The sequence below is a fragment of the Atheta coriaria genome, unplaced genomic scaffold (genome assembly GCF_025399875.1).
Source record: "Atheta coriaria isolate IRGN ID8LTWV9N9 unplaced genomic scaffold, Caltech_Dcor_3.1 hic_scaffold_3_pilon, whole genome shotgun sequence".
Taxonomy (NCBI): domain Eukaryota; kingdom Metazoa; phylum Arthropoda; class Insecta; order Coleoptera; family Staphylinidae; genus Dalotia; species Dalotia coriaria.
The window spans coordinates 1,825,235-1,846,105 of record NW_027045445.1 but is presented as its reverse complement, the minus strand read 5'-3'; the positions used below and the strand labels follow the sequence as shown (position 1 = coordinate 1,846,105).

Here is a 20,871-nt window from a genome sequence, read left to right as displayed (position 1 = left end):
ATCCAGCATCGCGTTAATTTGTTTGTTAATTGAATTTAAACTTTCAGTCACACCTTGAACGCTGTTGACGTGACGCCATTTTTTAATAACAGACGTTACTCCAGCTCATATTCAACGCATTATTGATAAATTTATGCATAATATTGAATTTTGTCACGATTCAACTTGAATAAACAACTTCGGCGTTCGGCGCATTTGGTGCAATTTTGCGTGTGTGCGCGCGCCGCCATTTTGTTACGCTATGAAAACAAATAAAGCGCTCGAAGCGCACAAAACAAAATCAGTTTCTTTGCACGTACGCCTTTAATCGTTGAGAGGTTTGGTGCCGCGCGGCGTACATTGTCGAACGGTGCGTTATCGTTTCGGCACGGTAAACAGTCGACGCCGCTGACATTTCAGATGAACATATTTATCGCATCGCATTTGCTGCGATGCGCTTCGCATGCGTTTTCGTACATTTCAGACAATGTTTTCCTTCTAGCGTAGTCAAAACCAAATGGAATAGTCTGAAATACATGTCATTTCCTGCACTAAATCATCTTATTCACGTCGGATTATTAAGTTTCGGGATATTGAACGTATTTGGTTGGTTAATTGTGATTTAACGAATGAAAAAAACGCGAAGCGCATGTTGACAATGCCGCCTATTGAAGCACATGAGGTTTATTATAGGCAACCATACATACGCATCATATGTTCTTGTTTAATCACGCACTTTTGCAAATTGGTGATATAATTCATACAGTCAACCAAATTAATCATAAGTATTAAGAACAATTGCTAATCTAATGTTTATTTACCTTAGTTTTATTTAATTTCGTAATATGCACTTAATAATCCCTCTTCCTTGATCTAAAAGCGCAACTGCAGGCAACCAATTGAACATCACTACACAACTAACAATAACCAGACGAAAACATTCATTGTTTCTAAAAATTCTGTAACCATGTTCAAATATCGAAAACAAGTGAATAATGTTTCGCTTTCTATTATATTACACCACATACAAGCACTTTTCGCTAATTTGTTTCCTATGTACGTTTAAGTAATCATTTAAAACCGATTTCCAGTTTATCAATAAAAACGAATGTTTATAAACCAACAATGTTTATAACATCTCTTCAAAACTAAACGCATCTACAGGACTAAATATTCGTTTGATAGTGAATGTAGTACCGTGAGATCACAATGACAAAAGTTTCTTGAATATAATCTAAAACTTCCACAACCGTCTAGAAAATTCTAGAATCAATCCATTCGTTTCGTTTCGACTCCCGGGTTTCCGCACCCCACACAATAATTACAAACAAATGTTATACAATTCATTTTACATCAGTTTGAATTTTTTTTTTGGCTACACTTTCTTCTTCTAGGTTAACTTTGGAGGTTATTTTAATTTACGCTGCTTATTTAGTGTACGCACGCTTCATTTGTTTCAACATTTTGTTATGATAAATATATCTTCTCTGTAAGCTTTGTTCACTTTGTTCAATTTGTTATGTTACAAGAAATTTTATGTATAATAGATATTTATACGCAGTACATTTGCACGTTAAGAGGATATTGCTTTTATCGCCAAAGTATAACACTTCATTATGCTTGTAAATTTGAACTTTTGCATGCTGCTGATTACCATACGATTCAATTACGCTAGTAATTTGAGTGCAAAGATATGTTATAGCATTGTTTCAAGTTTTTAAAGTGTTTTACGCGTGCATGCAATAATTTTCAGCATTTGCGTTGTATCTACACGTACGATGTACAAGAATGTGCGCCACAAGAGGAAGAGAATTACATATTCACATTTTTTTCAACATCATTCGAAAATCCCAATAAACAAGTAATTTTGGGGCTTGTTTATTGTAATTTTGAGGCAATCAACAGCATATTATGATGGCAATATAGTGTTTTTTGTTTGCTTTGTTTGGGAATGTAATGTTACCAACTAGTTTTTACATTTACAATCATTTATAGTTAATAATATAACATCGGCGGCCATATTGTCTCCCATAATTAAGCTGTACGCATGTACGCTGTAACGTTTTGCATCAAAATGGCCACCACTTTCGCATTAACTAGAATTTAGTTGGTTTGCCTAATAACAACAAGAAACGTGATAAAAATGCACAATTGGTTTCGTTTCACAACAGTTGCTTGGTTTTCGACCGCTGCTACAATAATTAATCTTGAAATATCTCAATACTAAGCAGATATAAATAATTTTTAAGTAAATCTTCATAAAGTATTAACTTACACATGATAAATAGTTTGATAAATACTTTGATGGCATGATTATAGCGCAAAATCAAAAACAATCAGGGGCGGTACGTCCATCTATGCCGTGATGTTGCACTCGTCTTCAATGATCTTTCCCTGCACGCTCTGTCATTTTACTATGCAATTCACTCAACAAATAGCAATAATTACAAAATAACAATTAGAGTAACAATAATAGTTTTTGACTCTGCGCTAGCCTAAAATTCTTACAAACACAATCAATCGAAACATAACCATAACAAAATTTACAACTTGCATATTGACTTGTATTGACCACACATTGCCGCATTAGTTGAATCGCGTGGGATTACACGCGATTCGTGTAAGTTTCTAAAAGAATTTGAGGTACAGGGTTAGGGTTAATTATTTATAGTTGTATACCCTTAAGGAATCAATCAAATCGCAACAACAATCAACAACACGACCATGATTATGACAGTACGCATTGTTACACATGCGTAAACACAGATAAGGTTAGGTATAGGTTAAGTGAGGTTGGGATGTCGTAATGTGTTTGGGAGTTATTTGAGTGAATGGGTGTCAGTACACGTCTTCGAAGTGCACCGGTGTCAAGCGGCTGTGTCTGCGTGCGGCCCGCCGGCCGCCCCTTCGGCCACTCCTCGAGCACTTGATCTAGCATACGCCAGAGTCTAGGAAGCCCTCGTCTTCCAGCTTCGTGAGCAGTTTTATCACCTTGTGACTTTCGCTCTGCTTTGCCATGTCGATAATCGCCAGCAGTTTCTTTACACCGACGAATATTCTGTCAATGAAACAAGAAACATCGAATTAACAAGGTATGCTCCGTAAAATATCATTTTTGTAAAAGTTGGCAGCATTTATTGCAAATAAAGTTGAAAATGGATATTTTGCACGAATTATAAGCACTTCTATGAAGTTAATAACTTTCTTTGAAATGAAAACCACTATTGATTAGAATTTTGCAAAAAAGCAATGATTGTGAATTTACTGGATATTTTAAAAACAAACGATCTACAAACAATATCAAAGAATTATTTGAGTAAACCTTGGTCGAATTATCCTTTTGACCCCAACACGTCTTTAAGATAATTTTCAAAGTGAATATATAAGAAGTTATTTGAGATTTTATGAAAGTTATTATGATTAGTGAAATGTGCGAAACTCACCGTTTGCCAGTAATTTTCTTCGCAATTGACGCCAATTCCTGCTTGTTGAATACTTCGGTACTCTCAAGAATCGCCATCACTTGCTCCGGTTTGTTGATATTCGGCACATGCAGAATACCTGTAAACGCAGGCAACATTTCCATTTCTTCAAGCACCTGCTTCCTGCTGCTAGTGCACAACACCAACAATTTCTTGCCTGGTGGCGGTTCTTTCTTCAGCAGAATCAACAACGCTTGTAGTGTTAAATTGGAGTACCTCGGACCAATTGGACCGTAATCCAGCAATCGCTCAATGTTATCAACTAAGATACAGGAGATTGTCGAGCGGTAGGCATCGTCAAACACCTAAACGATCAAATTATACAAAAAAATTGAGTTAATGTTTCAAAAAATGATAATCTAACCTTTCTGAGATGAAGACACTTTGCAGTCTCAGTGTATCCAACCATTTCATCAGGGGAACAGATTTTAACGAATGGGTAATCGGAATTCTTCGCCAACTGCGCAGCGAGGGCAGATTTTCCAGAGTTTGGCGGGCCTTCGAGTAGCACCGAAACTAAACCAGCTGTTTCAGGATCTCGTGCCTGTTGAATGTACAACATGCCATCTTCAAGGATGCCTTGAACCGGGCGACCCCAGTTGACGATACCGCGCGCGAGCATCTGACTCAAAAGTTCCTGCGCTGTACCGAAAGCAGGCTTAATATCGTTCTCCAATGCATGTAAAAAGTCTGAACGTGTCACGTTCAGCTTTTCGATGGCTTCCGGATCTACTTCCACCTTGCTAGCAGCTTTAATTAGGCGGTTCATGGCGGAACCTTGCGCGGCACGTACAAGACCTTCCAATTCCGCACCGGAGAAGTTCTTGGTGAGTTGGGCCAATTCCTAACAGGAAAGAGTACAAAATTAAGAAAATGTTAAATATTTTATTAAAACATTGTGTTTTACCCTGTTATCAACATCAGGTGCAATCTTCTTGAAACTCTTCATTCTAGAAGTGTGAATGTTAAGAATCTGGAAGCGGCCATCTTCGTTTGGCAAACTGATCTCCACCTGTACTTCAAGACGACCAGGCCGCAAAAGAGCATCGTCGATCATATCGCGCCTGTTAGTCATGCCGATGACAAGAATATTATTCAACTCATCAACACCGTCGATTTTTGAGAGCAGCTGGTTGACGACAGTGTCATGCACGCCTGTGTTACCCGCAACTGAACCTCTCTGCTTGCAAATGGCGTCGATTTCATCGAAGATAATAATATGCAAGCCACTATTAGCGCCTGCCTGAATTGAATAACAAATAATGGTTGAGTATATTATATTATTTATTAATTGATAATGCAATACCTTCTTCTGTTCTTCTTCGGCGTCCGCAAACAATCGACGAATGTTTGCTTCGGATTCGCCGACATATTTGTCTAAAATCTGAGGACCGTTGACAATTTTCGGTTCGCGAGCGTTTAGCATGTTGCCAATTTGTCGCGCCATCAAAGTTTTACCAGTTCCAGGTGGACCGTATAACAAGATACCTTTGACGTGCTTGCAACCTGAACAAAAGCAAAATTATTTGTCTGGTTTAACATGCACTCTACTCTATTTTACCTAATTGTTCAACAATCTCTGGAGGAAAAACTCTCGACGCAAATGCACGACGGAAAATGGCGTTGAACTGATCGTCCAAGCCACCAATTCCCATCTTCTGGAAGTTCCAGTCTGGATTGATGATCGACTGGCGTGGTTGAACACTAAATATTAACACAATTAGCAAAAGCATGGATAAAATTGTAATAAATCAACATACCCTTTGGCTTTTCCAGTTAAATTCAAAGATGAGTTGTCAGCTTTCTCAAACTGAACGATAGTGTTAGGAAGCAAACGGCCAAGCTTCACCTTGTTGGACTTTGCGGGTTTGCCGCTTTTAATAGCGTCGAGATCCGCCGCTTCGCAGTCCTTCACGAAAAGCGACAGCATCTTCTTATTCTGGAAGCTAAAAGCCAGCTGTTGGCCGACAGTAAATGCCTGGTTACAGAACTGATGGATAAATTCTTGCGCCATTTGCTCAGTATCGTATGGTTCTTGGGTAGTACTAAAATGTAATTAAATTAGTGGTAAATATTCGAGAATTTGTTTTGATAAAGAAGGAAACTTACGTTTTTTTAGCTAGGAAATCAGCTTCCAAGATAATAGCAGATAAACACTCATTAGTGTTAAAGTTGAATGGTCTCACCTCAATATCCTGATTGAGTGACAAAACTGCCCATTTTCTCTGAGGCAAACTGAAGCCCACAGACCTTCTGCCCACTTCAGGATGACTCTTGATGGAGAAGACAAACCTTTGGTTTGCTCCAGTGTGTACTTCAATGTGCCTAAACAAATACAAATCACAGTTATAAATAATTTATAATTCTGATAGTAGGTGATAAACTTACTTGACATCATCAGGAAAGTCACCTGGATTAACAATTGCACAGTTGGTGAGTGACAAGTCATCTGTAGGGCATTTGCTTGCCTTGAACTCCTACAAAACACACAAAATCAGCAAAATGTATCACTGATACACCCCTAGTAGTTAAAGTATTGATGATTTAATCAATGACCCAATGTTGTGTATTGTGACACTAGTAATTGTGTGATTCAACATGTTTGTAAATTGTGCAAACATATGATTGTTGCTTACCATTGTTGTTATTTTACTGTTGGTTGTGGGTGCTGAAGACGAGCGAAGGGGTGCTGCAATGCAGCTGAGCGAAGAATCGCCTTGAAACTGCCAGTGTCGGACTGGTTCACTGGGAAAGTGGGAAAAGATCAATACCGGCCCGTGAGGTGGTGATCTGCGTGTATCCGACGATACTTCCAACAGGAGCGCTCGCGCAGTACTGCGCATAGGTTGTACTGCGAGTCAGCAAAGTGAAACAAGGCAGGAATTCATCCTGCTAACCTAAAATGTATATAACGACAATACCGACGAATTTTCTGTGAAATTTCCCTAGTGGAATATGTTCCAAAGATGTCGTTACATACACAAAACGCAGGAATATGCAGGAGGCATTTAAAACTCCAAAGAAAGTTTTATTTCTGTTCGGGCTAATTTTTAAAGGCAGTAAATAGTGTAAAGTTGGTTGCATATATCAGGGCGCAATTTTTTGCCATAAATTGAATTGAATTTAACTATCGTATATTTATTTTCCAGTAATGCGTATCAAATTAATTGCTTATTTTACATTGTTATAGAATATAAACCATACTTGCCATAGTTTTGGATTATAATCTGTGCGCCATTTCTTTGTTTGTCTGCTTTAAACAGAAAGTTATTTTCTGCGTTGTTCCATTGAAAAATTAAACGTTTATTATGCAAATTACAGTTATAACGTTTGGAAATCTCCAGACTGTAAGATTTTTAATGCTTTTGTTATGAAACTTTGCCATTAAATGGATTAAAACAACGAAAACTCTTGCAGCAAAGCCAGAAAACAATAACAGATTAAATTCCGAACACCCCTGGTTATGATTTTATTCAAGTACTCGGCTTTTATTCTATTATCATGATAAAATGTGCGATTAAATTTTTATTGCACGTTTCTTTTATTGAGTATTTTTATTGTCATCTGCCATTAGTATACCTGAACATAAACCATAATGTGCCGTGTGGTGTGGAATGATATCAGAGGGAGGTGCCCGTAATAATATTTTCTGAAATGACTTGAAACAAATACTCAGATTTTATGATGTTGTAACCAATCGCCTTCTTCTATTAGCGATGAAAACCTACGAATCAATATTTGCTCGCTTCGATGGGCTTAATTGTCGTCGTTAAGTTGATTAAATCTGGATCGCTTCGGTATCGAATCAATCATCGATCGCATCGTGCGTGGCTGTCGTTTGTCGCTGTTTGAGTGCGAAGAAACGGGCGGAACGTCGTTGCTGGAGCAGTGGCTGTAAAATTGTGCAGGCGGTGCCAGCCGAAGAAGACAAATCGTAATGCGACATGAGATAATGATACGGGTGTGAGTTGAAGTATAAGTTTGAGTCATTTGAGTGTAATCTGGTGATGGAATCCGGCGACGGTCAAAATGACGGCCATTTGCATTGCCATTGGGGTCAGATTCCAATTTTGCATTTACTTAAAATAAGGATACAAAAAAAAAACAAATACAAGTGATATAATAACATTTATAATTCAATTGCAAGTATAAAACACTTGTTTTGAATTGTTTCATTTTGCTTGTTTATTTTGTCACTAAAACAACTTATTACAGCTCTTTGATACACTATATACTTACCCCCATTTTATGTTATTATTTGACAAGAAGACGTGCTTTAATGATGCAATTGAGCCGAGAAGCTTCTGCGAAGGTGGCGATAAAAACAAATCGAATTCGATTCGGACGTAAAAAAGTTTTAAAAAGCGCATAAAACGAATTGCACTCGGCCACGATTTGTTTGCTCGATGTGTGTTCAAATGTTTGCGCTACTCGTCGCCGTATTTGCGTTTTTATAGTTCGTCGCCTCTCGGCCGTAAAAAAAACTACAATTTGTGCAAATTGACTGTGCGCTATACAAACACACACCTCCCCCCTCTTCTAAGATGTGTATTGCGTTGCACACTAAGCTAAAAAAATACTACAATGGCCTACAAACAAAAACGACAATTTTGTAGGTAGTTCTTGTACGCATTAATGGTTACGAGCTGGGTGACGAGCGTCATGGGTGCAATTAACTTTCGTTAACGTGGTATTGTGGAAAATCTAGCAATAAAAGAAAATAGCGTACAACAATAAATTCCCCTGCGACGTGTTATGCAGCACTACATTTAATATTTCTGCACCAGGCGGCAGTTATATAGTTAGCATTTAAAGTTGTCTAATTTTATAATTATGCCAACGACAACCTTGAATAATAGCCGATTGGAAATGTGAATTGAACACAAGTGAAGTGAACTTAAATTAGATTTGCAAAGTTTACCGTTTCCATTTCGCGTCTGTGTTCGCGACTTTGCGATTGTCGCAGGGTAGCAAGATGGCAAAAGCAGGCATGGAATCAATTCGTCACGTATTCAACTTTCGACTGGTTTTGTTCTAATATGCAAACGCTTCCAAAGTTTCTAAGTAGATTAAAGTCATTAAGTTATCATAGTATATTACAGGTACTTAGAAATTAATTTAATTAATGGTTTAAATTAAATTTTATAATAACTCTTACGTTTTATATTGCAATGCTTGAGATACAATAAACAGTATGTACTTGTATCAGATCTACAACGCCATCTACATTTGAAAACTAGAAGTTATTTGGAAGCTTACATACCGTATTGTGTGACTGTTTACATCAAGAGCAGAGTGGCGCAGTGGAAGCGTGCTGGGCCCATAACCCAGAGGTCCGTAGATCGAAACTACGCTCTGCTAACTTTTTTTTCTTTGTTCTATATATTTAAAAAAATATTGCAAACAATATTTTAACGATGACATTTTCGTTTGAACATCAAGCGTGTATTATAGTTTAAGTTTTTATTAACTGAAAATGTGTCGTGAGACTTTAATAGAAAAGTGAGCGATGGTAAAATGGAAAGCGGAAAACCCCGGAAAAGTGTAAACACAAACGGCGAGGTTGACAATGTTGACAGGTTGATACATGGACGAAGCTTACGAGGCTTTTATCGCTAAATTAAATTTTTCCCGAGTGTATAAATATTCCATTCTTGAAGGATTTTGGGATGCAATGCATAAACTACAATAGAACGTGAAAAAAAGTTATATGCAACTAAATATACATCATGCCACAATTTATTAACTCTTAATTTAGGAATAATCAGTAATTTAGGTAACTATTCTACGTGAATCGAAGTGCAAGTCAAGTATTAGCTTTCAAAACGAATAAAAACGATAAAAATCGACGATAAAATCCATTCGTGAACCAGTCAAGAAAAATAATGATGATGACGGCCATTAGAATCACACATGAGTATAATTCCTACACATTTTACAACTGAAAATCTTTCAAATTCAAGATGACATCACTTTTTATTGTAAAACTCATCAAAAACCAATCTGTAATAAAGCCACCATTTTGTTTTTGTGATCATAAACATTCTACAAAATATTACCATTAATCAAACTGTTAATTGTCATTCTGTTTGTGTTAAACATAATTTACTTGCGTATGGGTTACGTTTAGGGGTTAGATTAGTCGCCGCCATATTTATGCAAATGACCCGATTGATTACGCAATTTACTCAATCATTAATGCCGATTTGCATAGACGTGTGGACCCGCCAACATGTCAAACACCCTTTCACCCTTTCACCTCTTACCCTTAATTATACTTTTGTCCTCTACAGTGGAAATGATTAGTGCTCGAACGAAAATGAAGCATTAATATTAGCGGGTGGATAAATGAAGGGAAAACGCTGAGGTAGGGTTGAAAGGTGGTGAAAGATGACCGAACGTCTGGTAAATCGACTCGGTGTTAGAAATTCTAAACGTTTGCATGTAAAGGCAAAGGTGAGGCTGAAGGTAAATGTAAAGTAACGATGTTCAAGTAGCATAGGGTTAACCCGACACTAAAACGGATGAAAACTGGAGATGAGGTGACGTCCAGGGGTTACTGAAGCTTATAAAATTTGCTAAATTATACTAAATATTAAAAATAACATGTATATTAATGAAATACACACACACACTGTAAATACAGTAAGTGTATGTGTATAGTTGGTTGCCTGTTTGTTGACTTGGCAAATTCAGAGGGTTGATGGTTAATTTCATGAATAAACATTTTGCAATTTACAAAATCAAGTAAACAAGTATATTAAATTCGTACACATTGAGATACACTGCAATCACTAAATTGTACTTTGCATGCTTTTTATTTATTTTCTCTTTTATCTACCAAAGGTGTATTGTACAAGATAAATAATAAAGTATGCTAAAAGGGGTAGCACCAGACAACACAACTCAACAGTAACGCATCGCACAGTGAAACAACGCAACATTTGGAAATCCAGTATTTATACCCTTTCTGCGTTCCACCCTATTCTCTTATACTGATGCCAAGCTTTTGCTTCACGCACCAAATGCGAATGTGGAGTGAAACTGTGGAAGCAAGATTACTTGAGTTCTCGCATCCACTTTATGCTTTTATCGTATTAATTATTTACTGTTAATTTATTTGCATTCCATACACTCATTCACCCTTACTTTTCACCCCATACTTAGTCATTTTTATTGTCATTAGTGTCATCTATAATATAAAAATAAATCGCAAAATGAGTTGGTAAGCGCATAACTCAACAACGTCTAGACCAATTTGGCCAATTCTTTTTTTATAATGTTTGTTAAAGTCCAAGGATGATTTTTACGGCGAGAAGAATTTGAATAATTGCCGGGAAAACCCTAAAGACCACACTTTTATATAAGATGAAAGTTGGCATGGAGATTCAATCATAGTTATAGTTATATAGTTGAATCCGAGATGGCGCGCTGAAGTGCATTATTAGCAATTCTTTATTTAATTAATTTCTTTAAAATAAAATTGGAATCTTATTGATAGAATTGACACATTTTATGTCTAGAACAAGAGAGTAAAAACAAACATTTTCATTAAACACTACCGGGACAAAGTCGCGGGCTAAAGTTAGTAATCATAAAATTAGTAAAAAGTAACAGCTATTAAAAAAAAACTTACTATAACCCAAAGTTAAACAGAAGCTGAAGTTCAAGTCAAAGTCGAAGGCTAAACATAATTAATCCTCATGAAAAACACCTTAAGGACTGTGTTACTCATCATCCTTGCATCCGTCCAGGCGCGTAACAGTGTTGCTGTATAACTCATTAATCTTGGGATTTTTTTATGTCGAATCACGTCCGAAATTCAGAAACTCAGGATAAACTGATACTGATGTAATATTACACGTACTTTAAAACGGTGTTTCAAGGTATTTGCAGATCGCAGACAAGTAAGATGAAAAATATACAAAGTAAAAGAAAAGTGTAAGAACAGAGTTCTTGCAGAGAAGTATTACCTACTTATAAGGTTATTTTTTTAATTTTTCATTACTCGCTACACGCTCGACCTCACAAAGTTCTTAATTTTTTCCTTTTACCTTTGAAATGTGGGACGAAAAGGAAAAAAAAAATTTGCGAGCAAGAGCTAGAGTAAACGCGCAAGTTTTAATTATGTTTTACAAGGTTTCATTTTGTGATTAAGATTAATCATCGATCTTACGCGTATTTCTTATGCTTACTTATTAATTTTTTTAGGATAAACGGGGTGAGGTGAGGTGAGCTATGATGAGTTAATACATTTATCTATACTTTTATGGATTATTTTTACTATTAAAATAGTTTAGGATAGTTTTTGCTCTAGTCCTGGTATATCCTTCAAGCAATCGACATAATTGGCATACTTGTTAGTGAAATTTCCCGGAGGCAGCAGGAGAGTCTCCCTCAAGGTGCATCAAAAGTTACGAGTCGGGGCGCATTTCATTCACATGCCGATGTCGCTCCTGCAAGTCACCGCGGCGCATCCTAGGAGTAGATCTGGGACTATCGAAATTTCGAGGACCTCCTGCTTCTAATTCAAACCGCATGCATGCATTCATGCATGCTGTTAGAGACTAGGTATTTCCGAAGTAGTAAACTAAACTAAACAGTGACCTTAATATACAGTGTGTTCCAAATGTATTACAATACTCGCTACTGCCCGCGACTTCGTCCCGGTATTGTTTAATAAAAATGTAATTCGTTTTTACTTTCTTGTTTTAGACATAGTCTGTGTCAATTCTATCAATAAGTTTCGCAATTATATTTTAAAGAAATTAATTATATAAAGAATTGCTAATAATGCACTTCAGCGCGCCATCTCGGATTCAACTATTTAACTGTAACTATGATTGAATCTCAATGCAAACTTTTATCCTATAGAAAAGGGCTGTCTTTAGGGTTTTCCCGGCAATTATTCAAATTTTTCTTGACGTAAAAACCATCCTTGGACTTTAACAAACATTAAAAAAAAGAATTGGCCAAATTGGTCTAGGCGCTGTTGAGATATGCACTTACCAACAGATTTTGCGATTCATTTGTGTGTGATAGATGTATCGATGTTTTGTTTTCACTCGTGATTTTTTCAACCAATATTAATATATTTTGGTATACAGATAAATTACGTCTTGGAAAAGAACATTTGTTATACATTTCTTTTAAGAAAAAAAAAAAGAGAATGAAATGTTTTAAATTTAATTCAATTTATTTTGAATGAATCCCTCTAATAGTTGATTAAATAATAAAATGTTGATTATGATTAAATTACAGTCGGGTCAATTCGAATGAATCACGTCTGGCTTGGCTCATGCGAATCTCCATCGATGCGAAAATATAATTTAGTCTAGTCAGCGCACATATCGAACCCGCAAATATTTCAATCTAACGCTGACCCATCAAATAAAAAAAAGAATATCACAAAAAATCCAATATAAAATTGTTTCGTTTTTTCTTTCTTTTCATTTATTGACATTTTTTATAGATAAATATATTGTACGCACTGTATATAAATACATGTATATGTGATCAGAGGTTAAACGTGAATAGAAAGAGATGGCACTCAACTTGATTAAGGTGAGTTGAAATTTTATTTATGACGGCGGCAAGCCGGAGCCGTTTCCACCTCCGACTCCAAAAAATCCACACAAACATTGTGCGCGACGTCTTCGTTTCAAACTTATTCCTTATTCTTATTTATATCTTCACTTACCTATCTTCTATTAACTTTGTTCGTAAGATTCTTGGAATTTTCTTCGTACACTTTGTATTTTTCGATTTTGGCTCGATTCCTAAAAACTCTTGCAAACACAGATAAAAGAAGGTAAGAGAGATAGTTATTATTAGCGTTTCGGTATTCCGCGGATGTTTTCGTCCTCTTCAGCGACGCGATAGTCCTTTTCATCCTTTTTTTGCTTTCATTGACAAGCATTGAGATGCGAGAAGGGGCAAGAAGTAGAGGCGATTGGATGCGACGATGCCGTTCGGAATTAGAATTAGAATTATCCGGAGAGTTGATATCTGAAGGATGTCAAGATGGTGGACATTGAATACACATGGATCTGACGATAGGAAAAGAATGACAAGAATGACAATTTTCCTAAGAGGAAATACTCAGAATAAAATAAATTAGATGTATTTTTTCAGATAATAAATACTACTTAACTAAAAAGGCAACAAAATTCATCTTAAAACTCAATTTTGATAGAAAATACTTTCTTAAATAATTTCTTATCTAAAAACTCTTAAAATCCGTCACAATGCAAATTTCAGTCTTCAATTATTTACCTAAAGCTGCAAATTAAATTGAAGTCTCTTCCATGAAATGAGCGAGCTGTGAAAATTGTCAAAATAAATGAATATACCAAAGTGAAGAAATAAAGACGTACTTTTACCAACCCAAATCCAATCGCCTTTCTATTTTCCACCATTTACCCGGATGGCTTCTTGCGGTTTTGGAGGTTGATCCGTTTATCCGCATTTCCCTGGGATTACAATATAATCGCAAAATTGCTGGCGCGATTTTCGGCAGCACACAATTACGCTCGCGGTTTGAAGAATGAAAATTGATCAAATCTAACCAACACACAAAGCGAAAGAAACGGAAAACGTTAAACCGGAAATCGGAAAATGAAAACATTTAACTTCTAAAACGTATGCAAGCGAAAAAGATAAATACAACACTTGAAGCACTTCAAAAAGTTTTTTAAAGGAATTCTTGAGTGTTTATCTTCGAAGCGAGATAACAAAATGAGTTACAGATGGAAAAAGAATGTAATCGCTTGGAAAATTCAGGAAATTTAAAAAAAGCAAAAAAAGAATTACGACAAAAGTTTAAATAATAAATTACTTTGAATGGGAATAAATTCAAATTGGTTTTAAGTTAATTATCTTTTCAATAACAATGTGAATCCTTAGTAATATCTTTACCTATTAGTACTCTTGCTGTTGTCTTTTGCATCTCTGCTTGTCTTGTCGGCTTGTTGTCTTTTTGTCATTTTGTCCTTCAAAGCTTTATTAACAGACATTTAATAGACGCATTGTTTGGACGTCTTGGCTTTCTGGCATCTCGGGCGAAGATGGCTTACAACATCATTAATTGGATGCTGCCTTTTCTCGGCGCGTCACCACAACCAGCGAAATCATCTTCGCTGGAAATTTCAGCTGACAGCTCTCAGCGCGCACATTTCCATTGCAACAACATCGGAATCAAAGTCAAGATGGGTCTTAAGTTATAATTCGCTGCGACAGCGTGGTTACTAGGTCAAACCGCAGACAATCACAAGATTTGATTGAGAAACATTAAAATGTAAATTTTATTTTGACGTTCTTTTTCTTTTTAACTTGTAAATGTTTAAATATCAGTGGATTGTGTGTACTTTCTACCCTTTTCGAGTGCTATTACTTTGATGTAGGTAAATGATTTCAGCGAGGAGCTTAAAAGGAAACCAAATCGATGTTATGCGACAATAGAGTTTAGGTTGGTTGGATGGAAATGTTGAGATTGTCGAGAGCACGATTTTCAATTTACAACTGGTTGCTGACGTTTACAAACGTTACCTACTAACAACTTGAAACTAAATATTTAGACTTGTATCGGAACAAATTGAATTCACATACTCCATAAAATGTAAATAATTGTGATTTTTGTAAACCGCATTAACGCCAAACTTTTTTTTGGTATTTTTACGATGTACTCATTTTCGGTTAACTTTGTTTTTAGTTCTGTTCTTAATACTCTTTTTTGTTCTTTCTTTAGGGATTTTTTTAAGTCCCGCAGAGAGTTGAAGTTCTTCTGGGACCGTTTTTTTTGCTTTGCGTCAAGTTGAAGCTGTGCGTTTAGGGCTTTCAGGCGGTGCGTGAAGGTGCGGCAAAGCGCGAAAAAGCGTAAGAAGAAATAAGCACACCAGGAAGCTAGCGGTTAGGAAGCTAATAACCATCGAGGGCGAGAGCGAAACTTAATAAATTACTCATCCACTTTTCCACTTTCTTGCGCTGGAGAACCTGCAATACCATTGAATGTGATCAGACTTTGTGCAAAACATAAACAGCTAAAATACAAGAAAATTAAAATTAAAAAATTAAACAATGCACTTTAGAAGAATAAATCATGTAGAAATTTATTCAAATTATATTTGAACTGATGATGAAATATATTGCATGAAATATTTGAATTCGCATTTTTATAGTCTTAAAATATCGAATTGCTGATATTTCTGTTTGTAAACAAGTCTGCGTTGGAATGCGATAGTGAAGTGGGGACTTCTTATCTCTATTCGACGCGAAGCAGTCCGCAGGTAATTCTTTTATAGTTTAACAGTTCGTTCAGTCTGTGCGCGTGTGTTGCTAAGTGTTTCGGTCTCAGTATCAACATTTTTACATTGGCAAATATTATATGGTTAATAATCAATAACTTCATCTTTAATTAACCATTAATATTAATAGTGAAACAGACTTTCCTTAAGTTAATTAAGTTAATACATCGAGACATCTTGGAGGTTAGTAAATTAAAATAGATAAAACTAATGCGCATGCGCATCAAAACACTATTTTTCATTTGTTTACATAATTCATTTCATTCTTTTCCTTCTACAATTGAACCACTTAAGATAATGCTTATATAATTTAAAACAACATCAAATATATTCAGATTCCGACACATTTAATGCCCGTTGATAAATATTAGTGTCGTTTTTACCGCGCGCTGGGTAAATATTTAGATAATATTTACTCACGAACACAAAATGGAAATTAAGGTGTAAAAGGCAACGGGACGCGATAGGGAGCTGGCGCTTTGTTCGCGATTATTAATAACGCCCCTCGGCGTCGCGAATTTTCCTACTCCCCATGCACAGCGAAACTCGAAACGCGGAAGGCGCAACCGGCGCCATGCCAAACAAGTAAATTCGCTAAATTCGTTAATAGGCGTATGCATAATATAAAATAACATAAATTACGTTCAAACACGAAACACCCTGAGGCGCGACAAGCGATAAATTCGCATTATTACAAATTTCACATATTTTAAACACCACCAAACTTTTTCCTCGATATTTTTTAGAAAATTCTTTTTATATTTATCCGGTTATATCCGGTATTATCCCACTTCTCATGGGGTTTGTCTTGGGCTCATAAAATATTTGATTTGTCTACAGCATTTCGTGAATAGGCCTTTCACAAATTGCTTTTGTATCCTTGATATCTTTGTTATCCTTCCACATCCTTTGTGTTTTCACATTGTGCGTGTCCTGCGATTGTCGATACTTCCGTGTTCTGGTATTTATCGCGTTATCTTGCTAATTCTCAACGAGAATCACCCTTAATTCCAACCCTTAAAATATTAAAATTTCAATACCTGCGTCGGATGCGAAACACTCTTTGACATTTATTTAGATAAATTTTGTAAAACAATGTCGTAACGAAAGCCGCAATTATCCAATTAAATTTTTAATGCGCCCGGCGGGTACTACTAATTGCCGATATCTCAACGTACTTACAATGTTATTTAACTGGAGTGGTAGCTGAAGCCCCCGCAGGACTCTCGTACGAAGTTGCAGGTCTGGACAGGACGTGCGTCGTAAACTTTACGAGCGATGTAAAATGCATAACATGTAATACATAACCTAACATCTGATAAATACAGAGTGTTATAATTCAAATTTAATAATTTAATTTAATAAAATATCACATAAATCTATAATATAAAAATTAATCGCAAAATCTGTTGGTACGCGCATAACTTAACAACGTTTAGACCAATTTGGCCAATTCTTTTTTTTAAATGTTCGTTAAAGTCCAAGGATGTTTTTTATGGCGAGAAAAATTTAAATAATTGCCGGGAAAACCCTAAAGACAGCCCTTTTCTATAGGATACAAGCTGGCATTGAGATTCAATCATCGTTATAGTTAAATAGTTGAATCCGAGATGGCGCGCTGAAGTGCATTATTAGCAATTCTTTATATAATTAATTTCTTTAAAATAAAATTTCGAATCTTATTGATAGAATTGACACATACTATACCTAGAACAAGAGAGTAAAACGAATTACATTTTTATTAAACACTACCGTGACAAAGTCGCGGGCAAAAGCTGGTATAATATAGGTAATGAATATGTATAGTTTAAAATTTATATTATCTACTTACGTATTTACACAGTATTTCTTTTGTGTTTCGTTGTGTTGTCGCTTTGTTTATTCCAGTAATTGAAATTTAAACGTGCGTCGCGTTCGTAATTAAATTTCTTCCAAGCTTCTTGTCTTGCCTTGCGACGGTGTGAAATGTAGGAAACGTGCACGGCCTGCGATACTTTTCCTCCTTTTTGTAGAAAACTACCACGGCGTCTTTTGTTTCATGCGAAAACTTTCCTTTTGTTCATAAGTAAAGCAAATTAAGAATAACATCTAGGATCATAATGTTGAGTTTAAAATCACAAAAACAACATAGATATACGAGTACCAAGATAACGAATTTATTTTATTTCGCTGCTTTCACTTGTTTTATAACTTTGCTTATTTTTCTTTATTTGACGCGCCCAGCCATCTTGGAATTTACGTACGTCCGTAATTCGTGCGAGGGTGTCCGCTATGACTACTTACATTCAATGTATCCTTCCTCCGACGCGTTTCTTGCACTGCTGAAAACACTGAGTAGCTCCGCGACGATAAAACTCCCGAAACTCGAAAAAGACTTCCTTCTTTTTCATGATATACTCTGCGCGCGGTTGGCAAGCTGTCGTTCATGCGTGAAAAAGTGAAATAAAACATCACCGTTTCTATCCGTCTTACTCGTCCCGCGCCGCTTTCGGGGGGGAACACGCACGGCAGCGTGTTCGCCTGGATTGCATCTTGTCGTGGACGCAAAGTAAAGGGATAAAAATGTCGACGACGGCGAGAATACTAAACGCACGAAGAACTGCGGGAGGAGAATTGAGTTCAGATGGGGAATCTCATGATATTCACTGCTATCTTTCTGTTACTTTTCCAGTAATACTTTACGAGTTTTACTGTTGAGCGAAAAAAGTCGAAGGTTGAAATGTAAAAATTATCTAGATACTAGTTATATATTTTTTGCAAATGAGTGTAGACAAAAAGTAACTTACTTATTATAAAAAATAGTATAATAGGTTTAAAAAATTAAGCAACTATATTAAATTTGAAGTTCATTCTCAGACCTACAATTTTTTTCTTTGACTTCTTCGATGTGTTATTGTATGTATTCTTTTATTGCACATTATAAAAAATAAAACATTGCCTATATTACAACACAGAGATTCAACATAAAAATTACACAAAAGGAAGAAATTGCGCTGTCCATCTCTGAAAAAATTGCGTACGTTAGTAAAAAAGCCGAAACATAAAAGAAAATTGCGCCACTGGTTGATTTTTGTTGGGCTCTCGTTGCGTGTTGAGCCCCCTTTGTGCGTTGTAATGTTGGTAGCCCTGACTGGCGCACAGCTGCCAACATCGTTGACTCGCTCGGGCTGCGCGCCGCTGTGTCCGACGCGTTATTGTCGTACTTGAATTTTCCGAGCCGTCGCAGGCTTGTTAGCGCACGCGGGCGTACGATGCGTGCATTAAATTCAAATTTCCTTTTAACGACACCAGCGTGCCAGCCGGCCAGTGGCTCGCTGACATCTTTTGTTACTTAATATCGGCGACGCAACATAAAGCAGCAAATACAACATTCCATGTGCATCATACACGCGACGACGCTTTTTGTTAAAAATTGGTAAGGTTATGTCAAGTTGGTTTAGTATCGCATAGTGTTAGTATCTTCATATAATTTTATTAGCTAACCTATAAAACTGTAACCGCGTCACAAAACCGGAATAGCGGAAATAAATTAAGACAGCATAACCTTAAACAGACTTCTCGGAAAAAAGGAGAGAAAAGAGTGATAAGGACAAATTAGTAGCAAACGTCGCGCGTCGTAAACGTAAAACTTTTCCGGTTTATTGTTTCCGGAGAGTATGTCCGTACCTTCTGGAACCTTCTGCCCTTTTTGCGACTTAAACATCCTAAATATAAAAGGGCTTAGATGTGACGGAGTTATTAATGAAGTTAGGTTATTTATTACCCAATATTTAGCTAGCCACAACATCAATATTAATTCCTCTATTAGGAAAATTTATTAAGTTATATCAGCTGTCTTCGTTGGTAGTTGGTAATGAAAGCATTCTGTTTAAGAATCCGTAAGCTCTGTGATATCAATAACCAACAGCAAAGCGTACAGATTCTAAAACAAAACAGTTTCCTTAATTTTCATTTCATTAGACATTATAATATACAGCATGGCTGCGGCGCTAGTCGTTTATTTCTTGACGTGTTGTGTTGGTTGCGTTCCGTTGGCGAATAGCTGATGATTTATTCGGACGTGCATTATTCTACGCACAAGATAAACGCGAAATTAAATATTAATGAAAACCGACCGCGGTTTGCGTGCTTACTGCTGCAATCCCCACAGCAGCCGCCCAGCTTCGACCGCCTCCGACGCACACGCGGCCATGAGATTCATGCTTTGTTAAACTTTACTTTGTTTACTTTGTTTAGTCATGTGGTCCGGCGCAGGGCGGCGCGGCGTGATGGTGGACAAAAGATGAACTTTCACACTGAACGTACAGTGTGTTTCTTTTTAATTTTCATAAAAAATATTCTGCTTAAATTTTATAAATTCAAATTATTAGAGGTACGTGACAAATATTTAAAATTTAAAATTTTAATATTAATTCACGAGTAAACATACTGTATGTTTAACACTGTGATGATTAGCCTTATAATAGTATGTATGAATATTCTCAGCGCGAAATATAAATATAAATTATGAATGCGGAAATCCTTCATGAGGATAATAGGAAATCGCCTCTACGCCCTCCCATCGCGTTAAAAAGCACAATACGTGGAGGGCAGACATAAATCAAGTCGCGTCGCAGGGCTGAGCCTTCATTAAAATTAAAAATTATATTTATTTAAGCGCTTTTATTTATTCGAGCACGTTCCACTCTTCGGTGAGCCTCCACATTTGATAGGGTGGTGTTCGGTGAATGTGGTGTGCTTGTTCTAAAATATGCATATTTCTCGTTTTGTGCGCATTGAGGGCGCTAGGGCGTGAAACAAGCCTGCGACAGGATGCATTGCGGTGGTTTTTGAGGTTAGATTTTAAATTACCAGCAACCCAAGCTTAAAAAATGTGCAGAATGCATGAAATGTTCAATTATAAACAGCTAAATTTTAATATAAATTTACTTTTGAGGTTATTTTCACGTTTTCTGCCGTTTTTTATTTTTTTTATTTGTAATTTGACAAAATTATTTCTAGATTGCTTCATATTACACATAAATTGTGATATTCATTCGTTCTGTATTGTTTGAAGTTGTTTTGTTATTTTATGGCTGTAATTAAACCAAATGGGATGTTTTTTTGCG

At 36.3% G+C, this 20,871-nt stretch overlaps 1 protein-coding gene and 1 non-coding gene across 2 annotated transcripts; one reads left to right on the top strand and one right to left on the bottom strand.

The window, feature by feature from the left end:
* Positions 1-972: 972 nt before the first annotated feature.
* Positions 973-6,400, bottom strand: LOC135803914 (vesicle-fusing ATPase 1-like). The gene is made up of 10 exons (XM_065317649.1): positions 6,098-6,400; positions 5,850-5,938; positions 5,571-5,786; positions 5,222-5,506; positions 5,023-5,165; positions 4,768-4,967; positions 4,369-4,704; positions 3,826-4,305; positions 3,423-3,766; positions 973-3,037 (listed from the first exon to the last, which is right to left on the bottom strand). Exons 1-10 carry the CDS (start codon positions 6,302-6,304, stop codon positions 2,911-2,913), a joined length of 2,427 nt encoding a protein of 808 aa, XP_065173721.1. The 5' UTR covers positions 6,305-6,400; the 3' UTR covers positions 973-2,910.
* A 2,350-nt stretch (positions 6,401-8,750) lies between these two features.
* Positions 8,751-8,822, top strand: TRNAM-CAU (transfer RNA methionine (anticodon CAU)). Its single transcript has one exon. It is a non-coding gene; the product is annotated as a tRNA-Met (tRNA).
* The last annotated feature ends 12,049 nt before the right edge of the window (positions 8,823-20,871 follow it).